This window comes from Manis javanica, chromosome 5 (assembly GCF_040802235.1).
Source record: "Manis javanica isolate MJ-LG chromosome 5, MJ_LKY, whole genome shotgun sequence".
Taxonomy (NCBI): Eukaryota; Metazoa; Chordata; class Mammalia; order Pholidota; family Manidae; genus Manis; species Manis javanica.
The window spans coordinates 110,869,912-110,892,544 of NC_133160.1; the positions used below are offsets into that span (position 1 = coordinate 110,869,912).

General features: G+C 38.4%; 1 protein-coding gene across 5 annotated transcripts in view; it reads right to left on the minus strand.

The window, feature by feature from the left end:
* The window catches only part of FRAS1 (Fraser extracellular matrix complex subunit 1), a 445,842-nt gene that overhangs the window by 121,858 nt on the left and 301,351 nt on the right, over positions 1–22,633 (minus strand). For all 5 annotated transcript variants that reach the window (XM_073237418.1, XM_073237419.1, XM_073237416.1 and 2 more), the window contains 4 exons: positions 19,514–19,598; positions 16,529–16,855; positions 8,501–8,654; positions 2,909–3,087 (listed from right to left, as the gene is read on the minus strand). In XM_073237418.1, the coding sequence (XP_073093519.1) occupies positions 2,909–3,087; positions 8,501–8,654; positions 16,529–16,855; positions 19,514–19,598 (745 nt within the window). The remainder of the gene's footprint in view (positions 1–2,908; positions 3,088–8,500; positions 8,655–16,528; positions 16,856–19,513; positions 19,599–22,633) is intronic.

Genomic DNA, 22,633 nt, shown 5'->3' on the forward strand with positions numbered 1-22,633 from the left:
TATTTTTAAATGCCACTTGCATTACATAAATCTCAAGTATCACACACAAGGTAACAGATGGGATGCATTGATGGCTCATGACAGCACACCAACAATAAAATAGAATTAAGTCCATGCAACTCATTGTATTGCATTTTCTGCTTTAAAGAAGAAAGAGAAGGGAAGAAAGAAGAATCATTAGAACAGCAACTTTTTTAGTTTAAAATCCTTTAGGGACACTAAAATGATGAATGGAAGAAGTTGCTAACCATTTATTTTAGCATATAGCTATAGTGTCTGTGTCATTTCTAATCAAAATATGAGGTAACCCTATAAAACAATGAGACTTTAAAAACAAACATACCAAAACTTTTATATCCAGGAGAACATAATCTGAAAGAGTTATTTCGTACTTGCCATAAAGATGCTGTCAGTGTTTCAAATGAACTTTTTGAATGCCTTCCAAGAGAGTTCACAAATCATACAAGAAAAACGAGCTTGTTACTACATAATTACTCCCTGTTTTAACCAAAAATAATTACTACTCTTCTTACCAGACCTGATGATGAATGACTTTTGGCTATTTGGCTACATTTTAAAATCTACTTCCAAAGGATGATATATTGTCACTACAGAGGATATTCTAAAGTATATTCTGTAGATTTTGTAGATTTCAAGCAGGAGTTCTAAACACATTTTGAAGAAAATGTATAAAGACTCTCCAAAGGTAACCACTTCCTAGGTAATAATGTTCAACTGGAGTCTTAAACTCTAGTGAGGTTGTTTAAAAAAATCAGTAACTTTTGCTATTTATAATTACCCTCTTAGTAACCAACTTGCAAATTCAATCAAAATATCATCTTGAGTAGGTGCTGAGACCCCCTTTCCAGGAAAAATGCTCCATGTGGATAATGTTCTTCATCCTGATGCTTATAAAGGCAAAGACAGATGTGAGGATTCTAGTTTCCTGAGGTGACATCTTTTGATTGAGGCCTTTGCCTCCATTCTGGTTCATTCTGAGAGGACTGCTCAGGCCAAGGTCCCCAGGTGTTAAAAATGAAAAGTTAACTTGGGCAAAGGGCACTTATTGTTTGCTCACTCTTCAGACATTCAGTGTGCTCAGTATAATCTCTTTTTAATGGCTTCCAAGTTTATTTCAACCTGTTCTCTGGAAAAGCACATTTTCTACACAATAAATATTAGGCAATAAAGATGTGCACACTGGGCAGCAGAGCACGGAGGATGATAATTTTAACAGGTGAGCTATCGTGGCAGTATATCCCCAACTGGGCGCCTAGACAAAGGGAAAGGCTCAGACTCTGGGGGACCGGGACGCTGCTTTGGCTGATTGCCATGAGGGCTTCTGCATGTTTTCTCTGGGAGTTTCCCAAATTCTCTTCTGTATCTATGCTTAAATGCTTTCTCATTCATGCTTCCTCATTCCTTTGTATTTCTGTTCAATTCTTGATTTCTTGTCCTTCACAGAGAGGTTTGTCTAATTTTATTGCTCTTTCCAAAGACTGAGGTTTTGTACTCACTTATCAATTTTAGCATTTTTTTATAGTTTTGATTATCCCTATTAATTCCTTCCTTTTGCTTTCCTTAGATTTCCCCTGTGGTTCTCTAGCTTCATTTAGTACATTTATTTTCATGTTTTTCTGCTCAATAATAAGAGGTTAAGGCCATCAATTTTCTTTGGAGTATTTGTCCATATCATTTAAGTTTTGTTAAGTTATTTCCCTCCTCATCAATATTTCTTAATAGTTTGCTCTTTTGATTTCCTTTTAGAATTATTTTGATATCCTTTTAGTAATTGTTTAGGAGACTATTTAAAAAATTCCAAGCGGCTTGAATTTTTTGTGTACCCTTTAATTATTAATTTTGAATTATTTTTCATAATAGCCAGGGAATGTGCCCAGTGTAATTTCTTGTTCTTTAATTTACTGATGGCCTCCTTATGGTCTGTTTGTCTAACCCACCTTGGGTTCCATTAAAAAAATACCATAGACTGGGTTGCTTATAAGCCGCCGAAACTAATTTCTCACAGCTCTGGAGGCTGGAAGTCTGAGATCATGGGCATGGTTGAGTCCTGAGGAGGGCCCTTCTCCAGGTTGTGGCCTGCCCACTGCTCATTGCACCCCCATGGCAGGGGACAGAAAGGGGGCACAACTGTCTTGTGACTCTTTTAAGTATACTAATCCCATTCAGGAGGGCACAGCCCTCATGACCTCATCTAATTCTAATCACTCACCAAAAGCCTCATCTCTGTATGCCATCACATGACACAAAGGTAGAATTTCAATATAAAAACTTCAGGGGAATGCAAACATTCAGTCTGCAGCCCTGGTTTTTGACTAACCTTTATCTAACCTTTATAAACAGTGGTAACAAACCCTTACACAGTGTTAGGCAGTACTCTAAACGCTTTACACATATTGACTCATTAAATCTTCACAATAATTCTATTTTACAGCTGAAGAAACTAAACCACAGGATTTTGCCCAAGTAATTTTCCCCAAGTTGCATAGCTAGGATGTGGCAGAACTGAAATACAAACCCACTGGGTTTGGCTGCTAAGTCCACAATCTTATCACAAGATGGTAAATGTTCAAAAGACATTTGAAAAAAGAAAGGAATATTTTTTCCCATATGGTGTCCTAATGTTTTGAAAATACATTTTTTTTCTAAACACTTAAGTCATTTCCTATTATAAACATCTTTGCTGTGGAATGACTCTGCTTATAGAGAGGCTGTAAAATGGAATCAACAGATCAAAAACAAAAATCTCCAATGCTATTGATTATGTTATTTCTTCCCTCAAATGTGACGTGCAGGCAATCACAGAAAATGATCTGTGTTGTTTGTAAACAGAGGTGTTGATTTTCATCAGACTATCCAGACATGAGAGGAGTCAGGAAGCAGAGGGCACCTGGAAGCTGAAGGAGTCACCCTGGGCTGGCACTCCCGAGTGCCTGTACCACAGGGCGCCTTCGTTGATGTCCTGCTGGGTGAAGGTGCTGGTGGGTGTTGCTGTCCTCCCATCAGGCAGGTGCTGCCCTTCATCTGCCGGGTTGTCTGCAGGCATGTTAGCCAGAAGGACCACTTCCCCTAGAAAAGCCACACAATTAGTGAGGACCCCTGGGAAAAGGAAAAGGAAGTCAGAGCTCTCATCATCTATTTTTTTTTTAATTAACAAAAAAGAAATGATGTATTTCTTTACTTTTATGTAAGGTGAAGGAAAGAATGTTAATACAGAATTCAATGGGTATCATCAAATTTGCCTTGAGATTTGACAGAATTCTAGTCTTTCAGCTAAAAGAACTAAAAGCCATTCATGGGCAATTCATATATGAAGTTACTGACTTGCATCTCTTAAAATTACATAAGGAGACCCAAACAATCAAGAACACTGCAAACAGATACTCAAATACTGGGTATAGAATGGATTCATTTCTACCCATAATCTTCTATGCAACAGAAAATGCTTTCCAACCAGGATGTTTTTGTTGTAAACAAAATGGATTTTTTTTTTTAATTCAGAAAAAGTTATTCTTGGGAGAGTTCTGTACAAAGAAGATAATAATAGTTGACAGTGTAATGCATATGGCAGGCACTGCACAAAGCCCTTTGTGTGGTAATTTAAACCCAGTTCCACATGTCCAGCTGCATGAGCTTACTTAGACTTTATAAGCCTCTTTTCCTCTTGCATAATGACAATAACAGTACATATTTCATAGGTGCTTAAAAAGAATGTTGGTTATCTTTAGTATTGTTATCTAATTCTTCTGAAGGTGCTATTATCATCTCCATTTTAAAGACAAAGTTCTTCAGGCTCAGTGAAGTTCACTAATTGCTCAAGGTCACACAAATGCTAAGTGGAGGAGCTGGGATTTGGATCTGAAGCTCATATTCTTAGTAATAAAACCCTTACCAATCATGATTATTTTGTGTTCACAGACTGCTAAACAACTGATCATGTTTTCTCCTCCTCCATTCTTTAAACATTATTAGTACTGAAGCAAGAAAGTCTAAATGTAAATGACAACACCATCACCAATCTGTTCCTATTGAGTATTCTTCACCTGAAGCTACTAGTTTCTTAAAGTGAGACGGCAAATGCAGAGGTGTTACAGAAACAATTACTGTTTCACAAGGAGAATATGCCTTCAAGTTAACAGAAGAATGAATGAATGGCAGAAAACAGAAGCCATGTTCTCATGAAAATGCATCTAACGATAAATCTGAAAGAAGCCTCTCTACCACTCAAATAATACAATGAATAGAAGAATGGTGTGCGTGTGTGCGTGTGCGTGTGTGTGTGTGTGTGTGAGAGAGAGAGAGAGAGAGAGAGAGAGAGAGAAAGAGAGAGAGAGAGAGAAAGAGAGAGAGAGAGAGAGAGAGAGGTTGTGTCTTCAAATGTTCTGTAAATCTTAATATGCTAGACATATTGGGCAACTGAAAGCACATTTTGGTTACCTCCACAAAGAAAATACTCCTTCTAATATTTATATGAATTAAATTCAAGTTTAAAATAAGCATAATATCCTGGATAGTGATGAAATAAAGGGAAGAACACCAATACTCTTCTTTATGTAATCATGTGTAGTATCAAGTCATGCTAGTTTTTTTTGTATTGTTTCTCATTTGTACCTAAGTCAAAAATTCTTGTGGTTCTCTCCCTATTTCAACTTCTATTCATAAGATACTACTGATAAATATGCTTTTCCGGGAGGTAGACCATTTAGGAATGTGAATTCAGCTGCAAAAATGATCTGAAAGGAGATTTCTATAATGAAAATGTGGAGAGCAGAAGGATGGGAAATACTCAAATACCAATTTGCTAGCTATTCTTTATAATAGAAAAGCTAAGCAGAATTTTCCTAACAAGGCCTAATTAAATAGACTTATTTTCCAGATAAAAAAAAATCACTATGTCATGCAGATTAACAGGAATCAGGATATTAGCTAATTCCATGAATTTCAATATGGTTACTAGTCAATGAGTACCTGTTAGATGCTAGCTACGATGGTAGGCCCTTCGGGTGAGGGTTCGAGGATAAGCAAGATGCAGTTCCCTGCCCTGAGATAAACCCCCACAACCAGCTGGGAGCCCCTGTGAGATTTCAGTAGGTGATTTAGCAATGCACAACATATGTGATCAGAATATAGAGCAGCTATGAGGCTTAGAAGTCCTGTTAAAAAGGCTGTATAAAAATTATTGATTGTGTAAAAATGTTAATAAATGTTAACATTTATGAAGACAGTTTGGCCAATTATGGGGCTACCACAAAATCCAGATGAGAGATGGAACCTGAACTAAGGCAACAGAAGCACGACTGGGAAGAAAGAAACGCCAAGGAAGTGGAAGCAACCGAACTCGACAAATGTGTTTGTGGAGGTGGGAGAAGGTATCAGAGCATCACCCATCACAAGGGATGACAGCAGGAAAGTGATGCCCTGATGGGACAGGCAGGTTGGAGGGAAGATGAAGAGCTCAGCGCGGCATATGCTGTGTACAGGGTGGCATTGTGACAAGCCCATGAGCAGAGAGAAACAGAGGTGTTTTTGTGGGGCTCACCCCAGCAAGGTGGGAGCTTTGTGTAGTACCTCACCTCGGCTTTATGACAGTATGACAAATGCAAGGACATGACCACTTAAACACAGAAAATTTCAGCTTTAGGAAACAGTCCAGGTTTAAAAAACAGAAAATAATCTTTATTTGGGATTTCACTTATACTGAAATATGTATTTTAATTAAGAATTTTGAAGGGAAAATTTAATGGGTATTAAGAATTGGAATCTCACAGAATCTCCATAAAAATTTGAAACTGAGATAATCTGGATTCAAGCTTTCTCGCCCTATACCAAATAATTCAGAGTTGGCACTGTGTTGAATTAAGTCAGATTCTCCCTTAAATGATACTCAAGTTACTTCATTAAAGCCATCTCATTAAATTTACTTTCAAACCTGTGAGGTAGCTAAAGGTATCAGTATTAATCAACTTGTCTTAACATCTTTGAAAACAGCAATGAGTCTGCAGGTGGTAGAACATAGGCTGTTTATGCACATACAACACAAGCAGTTTACATATGCTTCGGGTTTGTGGTCAGATCTTCATAAAAAGCCTAAAACCCAATCAGAATATTCTAAAGTGATGAGGGAACACATAGCTGCTGGGGTGGCAATGAGGTAATAGATCACAAATTCATATCACGGGGATAGATGGATGCAAGTAGATGGTATTAAGCGGGCTTCTATTTCCCAACACCTTTTTCACTCTTGTAACAGCTCCTGAGGGTATGTGATTCGATTAGTACTAAGAGGAACGTCTGGACACACAGAAAGAGGATTATGTTCATAGGAAAAAGTTAATTAAGAGTTATAATAGGAAAGGGCCATAGTCAAGACTACATGGAATTTATCAAACTGAAATGGCTGAAAAATCATTTAATTCAATATTGTACTATTTAATACTTAGATTAAACAGAATATTTGAACATTGGGCTGTCTCTAGGAAATTTAATTTTCTGGCTGTTAATGATTAAGATGAAGATACAGAATGTAATACATCAAATGAGTCAAAGATTTTTAGAGCTGAAAAGGACTTTCAACATTACCTAGCTTAAAATCAGTGAGTAAAATATGGAAAAGTTGAATAAGGTCTGTGGATTAATTAATAACATTGTATCCATGTTAATTACCTAGTTTTGATCATTATTCTATGGTTATGTAAGATGTCAACATTGGGAGGAGCTAGATAAAAGGTACTAGAGAGATCTTTGTACTGTTTTTACAACTTCTTGGTAAGTCTAAACTTACTTAAAAACAAAAAGTTAGAAAAATTTTTTGGCCTAACCTTTCAAAGAAACCTATGGCTCATGGGGATCTACTTGTCTTTCTTAAGGTCACATAGTATAACAAATGACACCCCAGGTAGACTGACTGTTGTATAATTACATCAATTCTTGACTAGATCACGCTTTTCAATGTCTTTGTGGACCTTGTAATTATTTTTAAATTGTACAAACAATAATTTTTCCTCACTACAGGAAATGTATAATTTTTAAAATCTGATAACCTAGAGGAAAAACAGATCATTATTCATCTGTTATTTACCATGCCAAGAAAGTTTTTACATGTAATGAACATAAAAAGCAAATAAAAGTAAATACAAAAAGTAAAATATTTGATTTTCAGAGGACCTATTTGGTTCTCTTAAAAAAACTACCTACCTGTTCTTTCATTTTTATAGCATTTTATTATTTCCTTACAGCTTTAATTCCTTCATTTCTGTCTTTAAAGCATTTCAAATATGATTTATTTCACAGGTTTTATAAGATTGTTCCTTTATTTGAAATTTTTGGGATTTTAATTTTCTTGTTTGTTTTGGTTATGGTGCTATAGATTATTTCCTTATATGTTCTGTAATTCTGAATTCTGAACTAATCTTTTGTGGTTTTATCTGTGAGAATCCCATGTGGTCTGAAGGTGAGGTGGACATCCTACAACACTTTCTACTAGTTTCTGCAAAGAATCCAGGAAGTATCATTGACCTGAGATGAATTTTCATATTAATACCTCAGCTTTGGGGTTCTCAGACAATGTACCCAATATAACTTCATCCTGGATCTGCAGGATAAACAGGCCTGAAGTTCTGAATTCTCAGCAGACTTTTTCTGCTTTACTTTGAGCCCTGGGAAACCCAGGCAGATTTTTTGCCATCTCTGAGCCAGAGAGCTTCTTGTTTTTGATTCTGTCCCACTCATGGAAGGTCAGTCTTTCCAGAGTCCAGGTTTATGCAGGCTCTTAATTCCAACTTTCTATCTCTGCAAGGGCATTAAATCCCAAGCCCCTAGGTCATTGAGACACACAGCACTCCTCTCAGAGAAGCTGTGCCATCAGCTCAGGCTCAGACTTGCTTTCGGTTCCTTCTTTGTTTCTGGCACCTGAAGATTTCTCTCTATTCTTGGGAGGTCAGCTATGAATGCTCCATATTTCTTGTCTTTTACACTGCATTTCTAGGTGGTGATGATGGGAAATTTTTCCAGGTATCATACTCTACTATCTTGCTGAAAGTGGAAGTAACAATGGGGATCTTGAAAAATGCTTTTATGTCAACTTTTTAAAAAAAGACAGCCTCATTAAGAAGTCTGGTGATGTTCTGGGAGGGATACAAGGTAGAGTTTGAGAGCCTGAGCTTTGAAATTAAACTGACATATGTTAATTATACATGCTAATATAAACTATATGTTAGCAAGATACTGCCTCTGTAAAATGAAGTTGTTCTAAAGCTTAAATTTTAGGTTTCATACATAGTGATGTTTACATCACTTAGCATACTACCTACTACATGTGTACAGAGTGATAGTTATTTTGATTTCTGCTTTCAAATGTTACGTGTGAGGTATTAGAAACTGTCAAGTTCATTGAATCACAACCTGGCTGCATGGCATTGTACAAAAGTAAGTCCACAACAGCTGAATACAATGATGAAATCATGACAAAGGGAAAAAGAGTTACCGAATTGGGGGTGGTCCTGTGTAATTTTGTAGATGATTTCTGAGGCACTGGCACCTGGAGCTTTGGCCTGTAAGATTCTGTTGGTAATCTGCAGCATCCCTCCTTCTGGAACCCACACCATTGAATTAGCCACAAGCCGAAGACCCCCATCATTCTAGAACAAGGAAAGAGTACAGAATTAATTCTAATCAAAATAAGTAAATACTAGTCCTTGAAAACATAAATTATCACATCCTACTGCTGCTAAAGATCATCCATAAGAGAGAGTTATAGCTTTAGAGCCACAGTTGAACTATGTGTATATACTATGTGTAGATATATGCATGTGTGTGTATGTACGTATGTATGTACAACAAAAATATGGGCTAAGTAAAGACAGATTCCAGGCAGAGGACCCAGCCTAAGCAAAGACAGGAGACAATGTACTGCGTGCTTAATAAAATATCCAAGAGTCTGGGCAAGTAGGGTTTAGGGAGCCAGGGGAGGGTGAATAAAAAGTAACTCTTAAGGTTGGCTCCTTTAGAAGGTAGGAGCTATGCTAAGAGTCTCAACATGTTTTTTAGGCACTATAAACATGAGTCTTCAGGGAAGGAAAGGGGGTGATCAGATCTGGGATTTAGAAGGCCTCCAGCAGCAAGAGATGGAAGGGAGTAGAGCTGGGATGAATCTGTGGCTGTAGAAACATTTAATAAATTCTTGTAATGGCTTAGGTGGGAGAAGAGGAGAAGGTAATTGCAGTGGGAATGGATAGTTAGAAACTGATTCCAGAAACGTTAAGAGGCCAAATTGACAGGCCTTGATGACTGATTGAAAGTGAAGACTTAGAAACAACAGTTGGGAATAGCTGTCTGGAAGAAATCACCTATTTAGCACTCCTGAGAAGGCAACCATTTTAATTGCTAAAGCTAATGTCATTAAAAAGCATGACCACTCCTGATGTGCAAGGTGCGCACCTCTTCCAAAGCCTCATAACTGACATTTTCCACAGAATGAAATCAGTGAGGCTGCCTGTGTTCAGTTTTCAGTTTGTTTTCACACCTTAAGAATCAGTAAATCTGATATTTTAAAATAGGGTGTTTCAGGAGGGGTATTTTTCTAATTATTGCCATTACTTGCAACTACTATGCCAATAAAGGGAACAGAGCAAACTTGCACTCCCAGGAGGGAAATATTCTGAATGGAAGACAACAGATATTCTTTTGCAGTCGTTAGACAGGAGAGTGTTTACCCCTCTCAAGGGGTGGTCACAGCTATTTTCATCAGTCACCCAGAAACCAAGTCAAACAGAGCCCAGGAGAACAGCAGCCAGGACGCCCTCTATTGTGACTGGTGCTCAGGGACAAAAGCCCAGAGAACTTTCCCCCTTCGCAATTGATATACCATACTATTTACAAAGACATCGAAGTATGCCAAGAAGTTTGCATGTTATCTACTAGAATTTTGGGAAAAGTTTCTATTAACTCCAGCAGCGTTTTGTGTAACACTTGCACCCAGTGTCTTAAATGACAGAAATCTTCCTAATAGCAACAGCCTCATCAGGTTTGATTATGGTTACAGAGATCAGTCATACACCAGCAACCACCTTCTTGGACTGATGAGGAAATGTGCTTTTTCATATTTCAAGCAAGTTAGCCCTGCTTGCACATCCCTTGATGTCTCTCACACTACGTTTCTATCTTGACTATACTTTATCAATACGATCTCTGTAATTCCCATGTGGGTGCAAATTTTTAGGAGACCGTAAGTCAGTGGTCAGTCAAACAACATCTGTAAGCTGACTATATGTCCAGAATCTCAGGCCCCACACCAGACCTTCTAAATCAGACCTTCTGAATTAGAATCAGCATTTTATCTTTTTCATTTTATATTTTTCAAGAAGTATACTTGACAAATAACAATGGTATATATTTAAGATATATAGCATGATGTTTTGATATTTGTTTACACTGTGAAATGATGATCACAATCAAGCTCATTAAGATATCTATTACTTCACATGGTTAACAAATTTTTTGTGGTGAAAACATGTAAAATGAACTCTCAGCAAATTTCAAGTATACAATACAGTATTAGGTATAGTCACCACGCTGTGCATTAGACCTCCAGATATTATTCATCTGTTATAACTGAACATTTGCACCCTTTGACCAATGTCTCCTCATGTCCCCCACCCCAGTCCCTGAAAACCAACCACCCTATTCTGCCTTTATGAGTCCAACTTCTTCAGATTCCAAGCAGAAGTGAGATGATGCAGTATTTGTCTTTCTGTGTCTCGTGTATTTTACTTAGCATAAGGTCTTCTAGGCTCATCCTAGCTGTCACAAATGACAGGCTTCCCCTCTCTTAAGGGTAAAATAACATTCCACTGTAAAGACCGTGCTTTTTATACATTTATCCATCAACAGATACTTAGGTGTCTCCATATCTTCATTATTGTGAATAATGATACCGTAGACATGGGAGTGCAGATATCTCTTCAAGATACTGATTTCATTTCCTTTGGATATACACCCAGCAGTGGGATTGTTGGATCATATGATAGTTCTATTTTTAATTTTTTGATGAACGTCCATACTGTTTTCCATAATGGCTGTGCCAATTTACATTCCCACCAAGAGTGTATAAATGTTCCCTTTCCCCCACCCTCACCAACACTTGCTATCATTTGTCTTAATAACAGCCATTTTAACAGGTGGTGAGTTGATATTCCATGGTGGCTTTGATTTGCATTTCCCTGATGATTAGTGACATTTAGCTACTTTGCACGTACCTGTTGGCTATTTGTATGTCTTCTTTTAAGAAACATCTATACAGGTCCTTGGCCTATTTTTTAATTGGATTATTATTGTTATTTTTGCCATTGAGTTGTTTGAATTCCTTATATATTTTAGATATTATCCATCAGATACATGGTTTCAAATATTTTCTTCCATTTGGTAGGGGGCCTTTTCATTTTGTGGATTGTTTCTTTGGCTGTGCAGCTTTTCAGTTTGATACATTTCTGCTTGTATTTTAACAAGATCCCCAAGAGCAGTGGAGTGATGCTGAATTGGGGAAGCACAGACTATGAGAGAGAGAGTGATGGATCTAGAGTAGTCTTCCCCACTCCACAGACAGGCCTTTTGGAATATTTACATTTATAAATGGATAATACACATGCCTCTGTTTCTGAATTATTTGTTTACAGTACTTACAAAGAAACAGACAACTGTGAATGATAAAGAAATATAATTCTTCTCCTTCATTATGATGAAGATGATTTTGTCGGTTGCTTTCTTTTGGGAGAGGTTCCAGGGAAGACTCAAGAGATAATTAGAAGGGTATCTACCATCTTTTCTAGAGCTGAAGTGTCCAAAAAGCCAAACAAATTTTGACCTAATTTAATCAAAACCCAATGGTTTTGATATTTTGCAATTTCTTTATTTTCCTGTGTTTTTTTTCTGCACAATCATGCATATATCCCTGTAAACTCAAGAAATTAGCTGTAATATCAGTTGAAAAATCTCTTGCCTAGTGGTGTTTTATATATCCCACAGGGTACCACATTAGAAGGCAATGAAATCTCAACAAGGGTTTATGGGGGCATAATTAAAATGGTGCTTTAAATTAAATAGTTCTTCTAAATCATTTCATAGGACAGTAGACATACAGAAATGTTGGTAATAAAATGTAAGCATTATATATTGTATTACAAATAAAAATATTAATGTTGCAAATGAGACATAAGGACCAGAGTTTTTATCACTTGGAGGAAAAATCTCACAAACAAACTGAAAACTTCTTCTCCCAAATTAAAGGTTGGGCTATAAATGATGGTATACTCCAATGCCTGGCCAAAATATTCAAGATAAAAATTTTTAAGCTTAATTAAATAGGAAGTGACTATAATTGGACATAACAGCAACCTAACATTTTATTTATTCTGTAAAAAATCTACCTTAATTTGCAAAGGTTCATTTATACCACAGCCTTTAAAATTTAATCTTGTAAGACACTGTGGAACTTAAAATCTGTCTACCAGGATGAAGACCAATGGGAAGGTACTTGGACTGTTCTGTGTTTGTCAATGTGTACATGTGCCTCAGAAGCTTCGCTCCTTCAGGTCAAGAATGTGGAATCTTTTCTCCATGTAGAGCTCAACTGCTTTATAAATAACTAAATAATTTTTTTTGTAACCAAAACCAATACATTTCCAGTTGATACTCTGAGCAATATATCTTACAGGACACTAAAACTGAATAAACTAATCAAGTCCAGAAAAAGTGAAACTATGACTCATGGTGAGGATTTATTTATTTATGAAGTAGATGCACTCTTACTCAGACAAATACACATTTTGTGCCATTGATATTTACAATTCTCACAAACATCCTTGCTTTCAAATTGTGCCCCAGTAAGACAACATATAGGAGGACAGGTTTTAAAAAAAGCTGAGGGATAGCACAAAGGCTTTTAGCCACGCACAGGCCTTACCAAGGTCAAACAGCCAGAGAGGACTCTCAGCGATTGAATTTTCCACCCAGTTCATAGCATGACACTTGGGGGCTTTTAACATCAAAGCATTACCCAGTTGCAGAAAATAACTGCTCCAATAACAACAAATGAGGTCAGAAAGGATCATGAGATTTATTGACAAAGTGGAAAAAGCGGCATGATTTCCAGAGACACTTTAATTAAAGAAAAGAAGGTAATTCCTTGAAATCCCAGCAGTGGAGACAAACCCACCAATAAGCATGACTTTTCCCTGCCTACATTTTAGCCCTTATTAGATGCCAAACTGCTTTAACATCGTATCTCTTGAAGCCTTGGGTTGGTAATCCACCCAATTAATGAAAGTCTGTTCAGCAGAGCATTCTTTATTACCTCTTAATCTTTTTTATTTCATTTTACCTCTTCCTCCAGAACAGAACATGTTTCAATGCCAGTCCCAGGTCTCTTTTCTCCTCAGGGACTCAGTATAAACCTGGATGGTGGCAGTCAGGTTTACTGGCTGCGAGGCCAAGGATAAAAGCAGAGGTTTGGGGGAAGTGATGTAGAACTTGAGAAATATGACTGGACCTGGCAGCTCCTACCCTCAGTCCCAGATGGTACCCTGAAGGTTTCTCATCTGACACAAGAGATCGATTCGAAGTCAGGAACATGGGCACAGCCTCACTCAAACTGCTGCACCACTATCTGTCCATCCAGCAAGGATGTGCTGAACTCCCACAATGTGCCTGGCTCGAGGGAACACGACTGAGTGAGCTACTGCTCTTGCAAAGCTGCCTTTTCCTGGCTTTCTCTTCCTTTCCACATGTCTTACCAGGTCGAGTTTGCCACTGAACAACATTGGGATTAATACGTGCATCCATTCACTGGATTTAGACCTAAACTTATTAGCCATTCCATTTAAGCCACCAACTAGACATCAGTAATTGGCCTCACTCTAAATTTAATACACAGGTAACCTCAGGGTAAAGAGTTGGATGCCCTTCCCTAGAAAGGGAACCTACTGGAAGCCATTAACACTTGTGGCATTTTTTTCTTCCTGGGCTCCAACAGACTTAGGATTACGAACAGCTTCACTTGCACCAAGATATGGAGAGTCCAGAGAGGGGATTCCAGGAGGCCTGGGGCCCAGACTGCTTGGATAGGACATTGAGAAAATGACTAAATTACTGCCTCCATTCTGTTCATTAAGGGAATAAGAACACATATGACCAAACATTGAAAAATATGAGTGAGGATGAAAAAAGCTGGGTGGTGAAGTGTGAGGAGCCAGGATGCAGCTGAGGTGAAACCACAGCTTCAGCATGAAATACTTTCCTGATAGACATTTTTAAACCTCTTTAAATGTCTTTAAACCTTTTTTTCAGCTTTCTCTTTTGGAAAATTGGAGACAATATTTGTATAAACATCTTAGATGATCATGAAGATCAAATGGAACAATGCACATGAAGCATTAGTGCCCAATAAAGTTTAAAAACAAAAAAAACATTTTTCACCCATAGACTTTTTTTTAGAAGAAATAAGATCATTTGTCCTCTATTCTAACCTTCTTCACCAAGATACTGTAAAGATCAGTAGAATAGAAATGAGGAAAAGTACTTTGAATTCCTAAAAGGAAACATAATATATAGTTGTACAATGTTACCAGTACTATAGTGTCAGATTTCTTAGTTGTGCATCTGGGTGGATGCTGGGGCTCTGGCCACTGGTTTCATCATCCCAATTCACTGGCTCAGAAGCCATGAGCTCACCTGACGGACAGGTAAGCATAGCACTATAGGAGAAGGGGGAGTGAGCCGGGAGGGAGGGACAGCTGTGGTAAACCCCAATACGACTCCCAAGCTACAAGCACTACAAGGATTCTCAAATTCTGTGCTTATGCCTTATCTATAAACTAAAATCCTATGTTGTTTGTTTTGTTTCAGTAGACAAAGCAGCTAAAATCCTAAAAATACTCTTCAACCTTGGGCCAAAGCACACATAATGACTGTGTGATACACTGAGCTGAGCTCCAAACATGGAGATTGAAACCACGATAGGAGAGGCGGCCATAAGGGCTGCACTAAATCCACTAACAGTGTTTGGAAAGAAACCAAGAAGAAAGGAAAGAAAACTTTCTGTGTCTGTCTAGACTTCATCTCTTCAGGATGAGACTACATCAAACCTCATCTCCCAGGGCAACTGCAAGAAGGTGATAATTAGGATTAGCTACAAGGTGGCTATCTGCCAACCCGACCTCACAATCAGCCTTCGCTGGCTTCCATCTATCTCATGCCACCATCACTGTTTTCAGCACTGAAAAGAATGAGATAATAGTCTGAGAAACTAGCTAGCATCCCATATTAAATTCAGCTGTTCCTTCACAAGGATCTATCACAAACTTCAAGTGATCGTTGGTGAGAAAGTGATAAAGTGATTTCTAAATTGTCCTCAGCAAATTAGTATCTATAGCTAGTCATTAATGACACTTCAGTAGGTACTGATATTTGGAAGAAAAAGTTCAAAAAAAAATTTAATTCTCCCTATCTACAACCATGGGAAAGCCATTCTTGCTATAACCAAGAGCTTCTAGTGAAATATTATCAAGTAATTAATGGTTTTGAAAGTATTTTTCAGCAGATCTCTTTGATCTAATATGGGTTAGTCCAATATTTCCCCAAATGTGATAGACATACCATTAGTAGTGACCAAAAACATTTATGTAGTGCCTGAATGAAATTTTATTAAATGGTTATGTATTAATTTTAGTATTTTAGAAAAAAGCAAAATTCTACATCAAGCCCATGATTTCAGAAGTATTACTTATTAGGATGAGGCCACATTAAAAAACTAAGTTGACTCAAAATAATATTAAGTCAATAACAGGACAGGTTCTCAAGAGATATGGTAAAAACATAGGGAGGTGACATGGGAATGGCTCAGGCGGAGAAACACTGCTCTTTACTGGGCTCCTAGCCCTTAAGCCAAGGGTTCCTATGATTATTAGAAGCCAGAGTTCTCTCAATCTACCTCAGCTGGGCTAACAGAATGGCTGCATTCATGCTTTCTGTCCACTATGATAAGCTGACTATGAGCTTCACATTGCATGAGCTGTTTGAGAAGGACACATGAGAGAACAGGGGTGCACTTGACTCTTATAATCATGCTCAGGTAGAAGACAAAATGAGGAGTGGACAGTGAGGCATTTTTACAGCACTAAGTTAACATAAGGGTTCAAAACTTCTCTTTTATAGAGAACATGGAGGAGACAGGCCTTTCCAATCAAGAATGCTCCTAACAACAACAAAAAAAGCCGAAGTGTGGACACCCCTGTAATAATAAAAAAAAGAATGCTCCTAACAAAATATATACTGCCCCCTAAGACTGAGCAATGTATTCTATTACTCTGTGAATGTCCTAAGTATCTCCATAATAGGTGCTTAATACATGTTTGAATAAATAACTATCCATACATAACTTTATGAATATGAAAAAATAACATCATTGACAAAACTTCACATTTAGGTGCAAGGAAATTGTAGCTCTAGGAATGACACCTACCTTGGGCACAGTCTTCACATGGAACAGTATATTTTGGAAGGAGTGTCCATCACTGGCCTGCAAGACCACAACATCAGACGTGCTATCTGAGCCATCATGCGCGTAGTGGAGAAGGCCCCTGGAGAGTTCATCCAGTCGGAACTGATAGACAGGGGTTGCAGGGGACTGAAGGGTTTGGAGCAACTGGCCATGAAGGGGAGGACTGAGCACTTCAATGACTACATCCTGTGGGTTGTCATTATCTCGGATGTCAAGCAGCTGGGTGGTGATGGTGCTCCTCTCTCCTCGGCTAATATGGAGGCCCTCATTTCTCAGCACATAGGGGGCCTGTGGAGTTGAAGGGAAGCAGGAGAAGAGTCATTTTGCAAGAAAAGAGAACAACTCAATGGACCAGATGGGGCTGCATACAACCTGATCCATACTTCAATGCTTTTCAAGGAACTCTAGATGCCCCAGCAGAGTGTCAAATTATTGGACCATGCCAGTACTTGTCAAAGGTGTAGTCAATCCTAGTAACTGCAGCAAAGGAGTTACTTCACACCCGTGAAGTTCCTCAAGCCACTTCAAGACCATAGTAATCACCAGAAGCAACTGAGGTGAGCTGCTTGCTTCTAAACCTCTCGAAGTCTCTGCTATCTTGATTTACACTACATCCCCTGCATTGTAACTGACATTAGCTTAGTGTCAGGGAACCCAATCAGGTGTCCGCATTTGAGAGGGACTCATCAGGAGCAGGGAGCTTTTACACTTGGGTTGGCGGTCGAGCACTTCACGGCAGGCTAGGCTGCAGCACGCTGGCGGAGAAAGCTATTGCTACACTCTGAATGCGTGCTGTTGCTCAGATGTGCAGTTACTGGTTCCTCCCAGCAATTTTCTTCACCCATCTCATCCATATCTTGAAGGGGCTCACCCCAACGCAGATTATAAAGCCTGATAAGATCATGGTCTGAGTAAGGCTACCAGCTGGTTAATTCATCTGGCAAGTTTCAATATGCTTTCCTTAGGATTATTAGGTTTCCCCCAACCAAGTTGAGTAAGCAGATAAAATTTTTCTTTCATACAGATGAAAGTTAATGAACCACAAAAGAAAAAAAAATTCACCAAAAAAATCAAGGCCAGAAGCCAAAGGAAACATTATCTTGGTATTTTTGTCTCTTTTGAAGTTGAACCATCTAGGATTTTCTCAGGACATTGCTTTGTTTAACCCAGATTCCTTTTATAACTACCCCTCTTGGCCTCCTGGAAATTTCAATATCTATGAAAGTAATCTCTAATTAATGCATCATTATAATAATCACATAGTAAGAAACCGTATCATAGCTACTCCTCAGAATTCCCCAGTGAGAATTCAAAAGCTATGATTCTATACCTTGGAATGAACAGCCCCTTAGATTCTGAAAGAGGAGAGGCCAAAGGGATGTCAAATCCGTATGTGAAAAAAATAAAATTAATTTACATGGGAAAAATGTCAGGGAGGCTCATGAAATATCACAGAAATGTGAGAAAACAAAAATTAGTTAAAATTCATTTCTAAGATTGTTTTAAAAAAGTTACAAAGATAAAAGTTCATCATTATAATAAATGAAATAAAAATGTGTCCTCAATGCCTATTACTTGATTTGGAGAAAACGAACAAAAATCATGGAACCACGGGAACTCACCACCTCATACAAGGAAGTCATCTGCCAATACACACCCTCAATCTTCTATTCAGCTACTTGGTGTAACTATGTTAGCATGGACAAAAAGAACAGAACAAAACTTCTGAACTTTAGTACTGAGAAACACCTAAGCCAGTGAGTTCTGAGACTTGATGTGGCCTTCTGGCCCATATTTACAGAGATCACATGTTTTAGCTTTAATTAAAACAAAATTCATATTCTTAGCTCAACCCTGAGGTCAAATAAACTTGGGACCAATTTCTAATCATTCCTCAACCTTAGTCACCCCTGAAGTAAGAATTCCATTAAGACCTGATCTGGGCTGGGAATACTATCTGGCAGCCACTTCTGGTTCAGGGTTCCACAGTCCATGATCTTTGTATTTGGGGACCAAAAATATTAAAATATCAGTTTAAAACAATGATCTCATGTCCTTCTTTGACTCATGATGGCCACTCCTGAGATCTGGATATTTAGGTAGTCTTGCTTCTCTATACTGATATCCCACTCTCTTGCTGTTCACGACTTCCAAATATGCCTATCTTCCTACTCTGCACCCTTCAGCTATTCAATCCCTCCAGCCAAGTTGCTCAGAGCACCTGCTGCTACATGTATTCTGGACACTTGACTGAGATGAGTGATGCAAGCTGAAGAGCCATCACACTGAGTTTTACAGCACCTACCACGATTTCCTCAGACTTAGGTTTGGCTAAGGATGGCCACACTGCTGCCTCATAAGTAGGTCCTCTAACTACAGAGCTCAGTGCAGACTGCACACATGTTAGATAGGCAGAGGTAGCCAAACATAATTCCATATCCCTGAGACAGAAATATTTAGACAAAACAAACTTGTTTATCTAAGAAGAGGGAAGTCTTAACAACTGGAACAGCTTCAAATTATTCTGCAGGGCCAGTATCAGATCCAGTATAGTAAGCAAGGTGCCATAATATAACAGCCAAGAGCACAGACTCTGTAGCCAAATTCACTGGGCACAAACCTTCGCTCTCTATTTATCATCTATGGCACCACAGACAAGTTACTTAACCTTGCTGTGACTCAGTTTCCTCCTCTGTACACTGGGTATAACACTACTTCACAGGCTTGCTGGGGACTAGATGAGAAACACGGGACGGGCACCACAGACGTGTTAATGACTGTTCCTGTTGTCACTACCCACAAGTACTGAAAATCATGCCAGGAACTGAGGAACTGAGACAAAATTAATTTAGCTCAATCATTTTTTGCTAAAGCTACAAGAACCCTTGATTTGTGCTCGAGAATTAGTAGGCATGTGAAATACTAATTGCGTGGCACTTCTATTACCTGTGTTGAAAATGCTTGTATGTTGATCAGCTGTGGCTCAGAGAAGAATTGCTGGTCACTAACTTTCAGGAAAAAGTAACCTTTCCTAAAAGAAGTCCCCAAGAAAGGAATGAGAAAATAGAATCATTAGTCTGCAGGAAAACAAGAATTAAAAATATTTCCAGGTTAAGCGCTTGTAAGAATTTAGATCAAACCACTACAGTAACATTATTCAGATTGTAAATAAAAATGACCAGATAAAGATGAACATAGTGAGATACCAGTAAAATAATTTTTGTGCATTCTTCCATCTCATTATAGCATAATTATGTGAACTTTTTTCTTTTATTTTTCTAGATTGAATATATAAAAGATTGAAAAATCAGTTATGGGCTAAGACAAGTAATATATTGAGGGTTAATGGTTAAATTGGAGAATGAAAGGAAACTTCCCTGCAAACCCTCTGCCCAATTCATGTGAGTGCCCTTCATAATGGTTGTATTACATGTCTGTATCTACCTGCCCTCACCCCCCAGCCCCAGTCATATACACAGACATGACATTTAGTGTGAACTGCACTAGGGACAGAGGCTTATTATTCCCTGGAAATCTGGAACTGGTTTGAGAGTCCCCATTTGACTATAGGGGAACCACAGCCTACCATGTTGGTGAGAATGGAGGGCAGGCCTATCTGTAGGAGAAAGGTAAAGGGAGCTTTGAGCGAAGAGACAGAGAAACAAGGGGGAGAATGGAGTGCTGCTTCCCACTCCTGGCCCTAGCTTCTCGGCTTGCCTTGCAAGCCCAGTTACCCTTGATGTGTTTGAGATCTGAGCCATACCTGCAATGTTATTAATAGGCCTTACAATTTTGCTCACTCTAGCTCAAGCTGACTTCCATTACTTGCAACCAGGAAGCCCTAATTAGCAGAAGGATCTAAGGCTCACTCTTTGCTGTGGCTTTTACATCCTGTAAAACATGTTGTTCTAGCAGCTTCTGAAGTTACCAGAAGGGAGGGCAGGAGTTGCTCACCTTCAAAGCCAAACCAAGCTCAGAGCTCACTGCGGGCTGGTAAGACAAGTGACTAATGAATTATGAGAGGTTCTGAATACTGGTCAACTATAGGGGCCATGTTCTCAAGGTTCTTTAAAAGGTGTTCTTGGAATTAACTACTGATATATTGAAGAATGTAGATGTATCTTAAAAATATCATGGCAAAAGCCTGAAGCAAAAGATTAAATACTGTATGATTGTATTCCCATAACATTTTAGAAAGAGCAAAACTGTAAGGGTAAAAAACTGACCAGTGGTCCAGTGGTTGCCAGGGACTGAGGGGAAGGGAGTGGTTGTAAAAAGGGATTTTGGGAATGATGGAACTGTTTTATATCTAGATTGTGGCTGTGATTTTTTAAATTAATTAATTAATTAATTAATTATTTTTTTGAGAGGGCATCTCTCATATTTATTGATCAAATGGTTGTTAACAACAATAAAATTCTGTATAGGGGAGTCAATGCTCAATCCACAATCATTAATCCATCTCAAGCCTAATTCTCGTCAGTCTCCAGTCTTCTGAAGCATAACGAACAAGTTCTTACATGGTGAACAAATTCTTACATAGTAAATAAGTTCTTACATGGTGAACAGTGCAAGGGCAGTCATCACAGAAACTTTGGTTTTGATCACGCATTATGAACTACAAACAATCAGGTCAAATATGAATATTCGTTTGATTTTTATACTTGATTTATATGTTGATCCCACATTTCTCCCTTTATTATTATTATTATTTTTATTTTTAATAAAATGCTGAAGTGGTAGGTAGATGCAAGATAAAGGTAGAAAAAATAGTTTACTGTTGTAAGAGAGCAATTGTAGATGATCAGGTGTGTGCCTGTAGACTATGTGTTAATCTGAGCTAGACAAGGGCCTTAAAACATCCACGGATGCAGAAGATTTCTCTCAAAACAGGGGGGAGGGTGAGGTTCTGAGCCTCACCTCTGTTGATCCCCAATTTCTCACCTGATGGCCCCCCTGTGACTGTGCCTGTCTTAGGTTGTTCCTCCCTTGAGGAATCTTACCCGTCTCTGGCTAACCAGTCATCTTCCGGGGCCATACAGGGAGATGTAAAGTTGGTAAGTGAGAGAGAAGCCATATTGTTTGAAAAGGTTAGCTTTTTACTTCTTTGCAGATTTATGCCCTGTGGCTTCTATGCCCAGCACTTGTCTCGAGGTATCTTTACCACCTGGAGGAATTATGATGCTCGGTAAATTCGATATGAGGCACGAATTCTATTTAAGGGTTGTAATTAGGAAGGAAGAAGAAAAGCTATAGAGGTAGCATATGGAAGAAAAGGGAGGATTGATTATTTCTTTGACATATTTTCTTGTAGAGTACCTTAAGCATGTATAGGTTTTAAACTACTAACTAACTCGCGCACACATATTAACATAATAGGAATACGATGACATAAACTAAGCAAATCTATAATTACCAGCCATCTCCAGTGAAGCCAAGAAAGCCAGTTAGGCACCCTAGGCATTTGTGAGAATTTGTCTATGATATGATGGATATTGTCCAACTGTACTTGAACAGTCTGAGAGAAATCAGACAAATTAAAGCAACCCATTTCTGGGATCTGTTCACATCCCATATGTTCTTTTAACCGTAGATAGTCTATAGTGGCTGTGATTTTAAGAATACAAGACTGTATGCATTTGTTATACTCATAGAACAACATATACTTAAAATGGGGAATTTTATGGACTGCTAATTATATCTCAACGATATGTTTTTTTTAAGGTATTTTTGTCTTTCCCCCCATTTCATCTTCTCCTTCATTTTCTGCCCCATTTAAATCCTGCCGCTTTCCACTCCCACCTCCAGACTTCAAGAGAATGCAGTTGATGGAAGCAACAGAATGAAGAAAGAAGGGGTAGCTACTCCCATCTGACTGGGGAAAAATGATTTTTGGTGACACTGAGGTTCCAATAACTGTTCAGCATCTCAGTGCCAACTTCTCATGGCTACCAGGACTATATTTACTGGTTGTCTTGTACTCCACAGAGGCATACCGACCCCCAAGGAATCCAGTCCTGAAGAATCATGGTCAATGTTTTCATGAGGAAAAACAAAACCACAAAC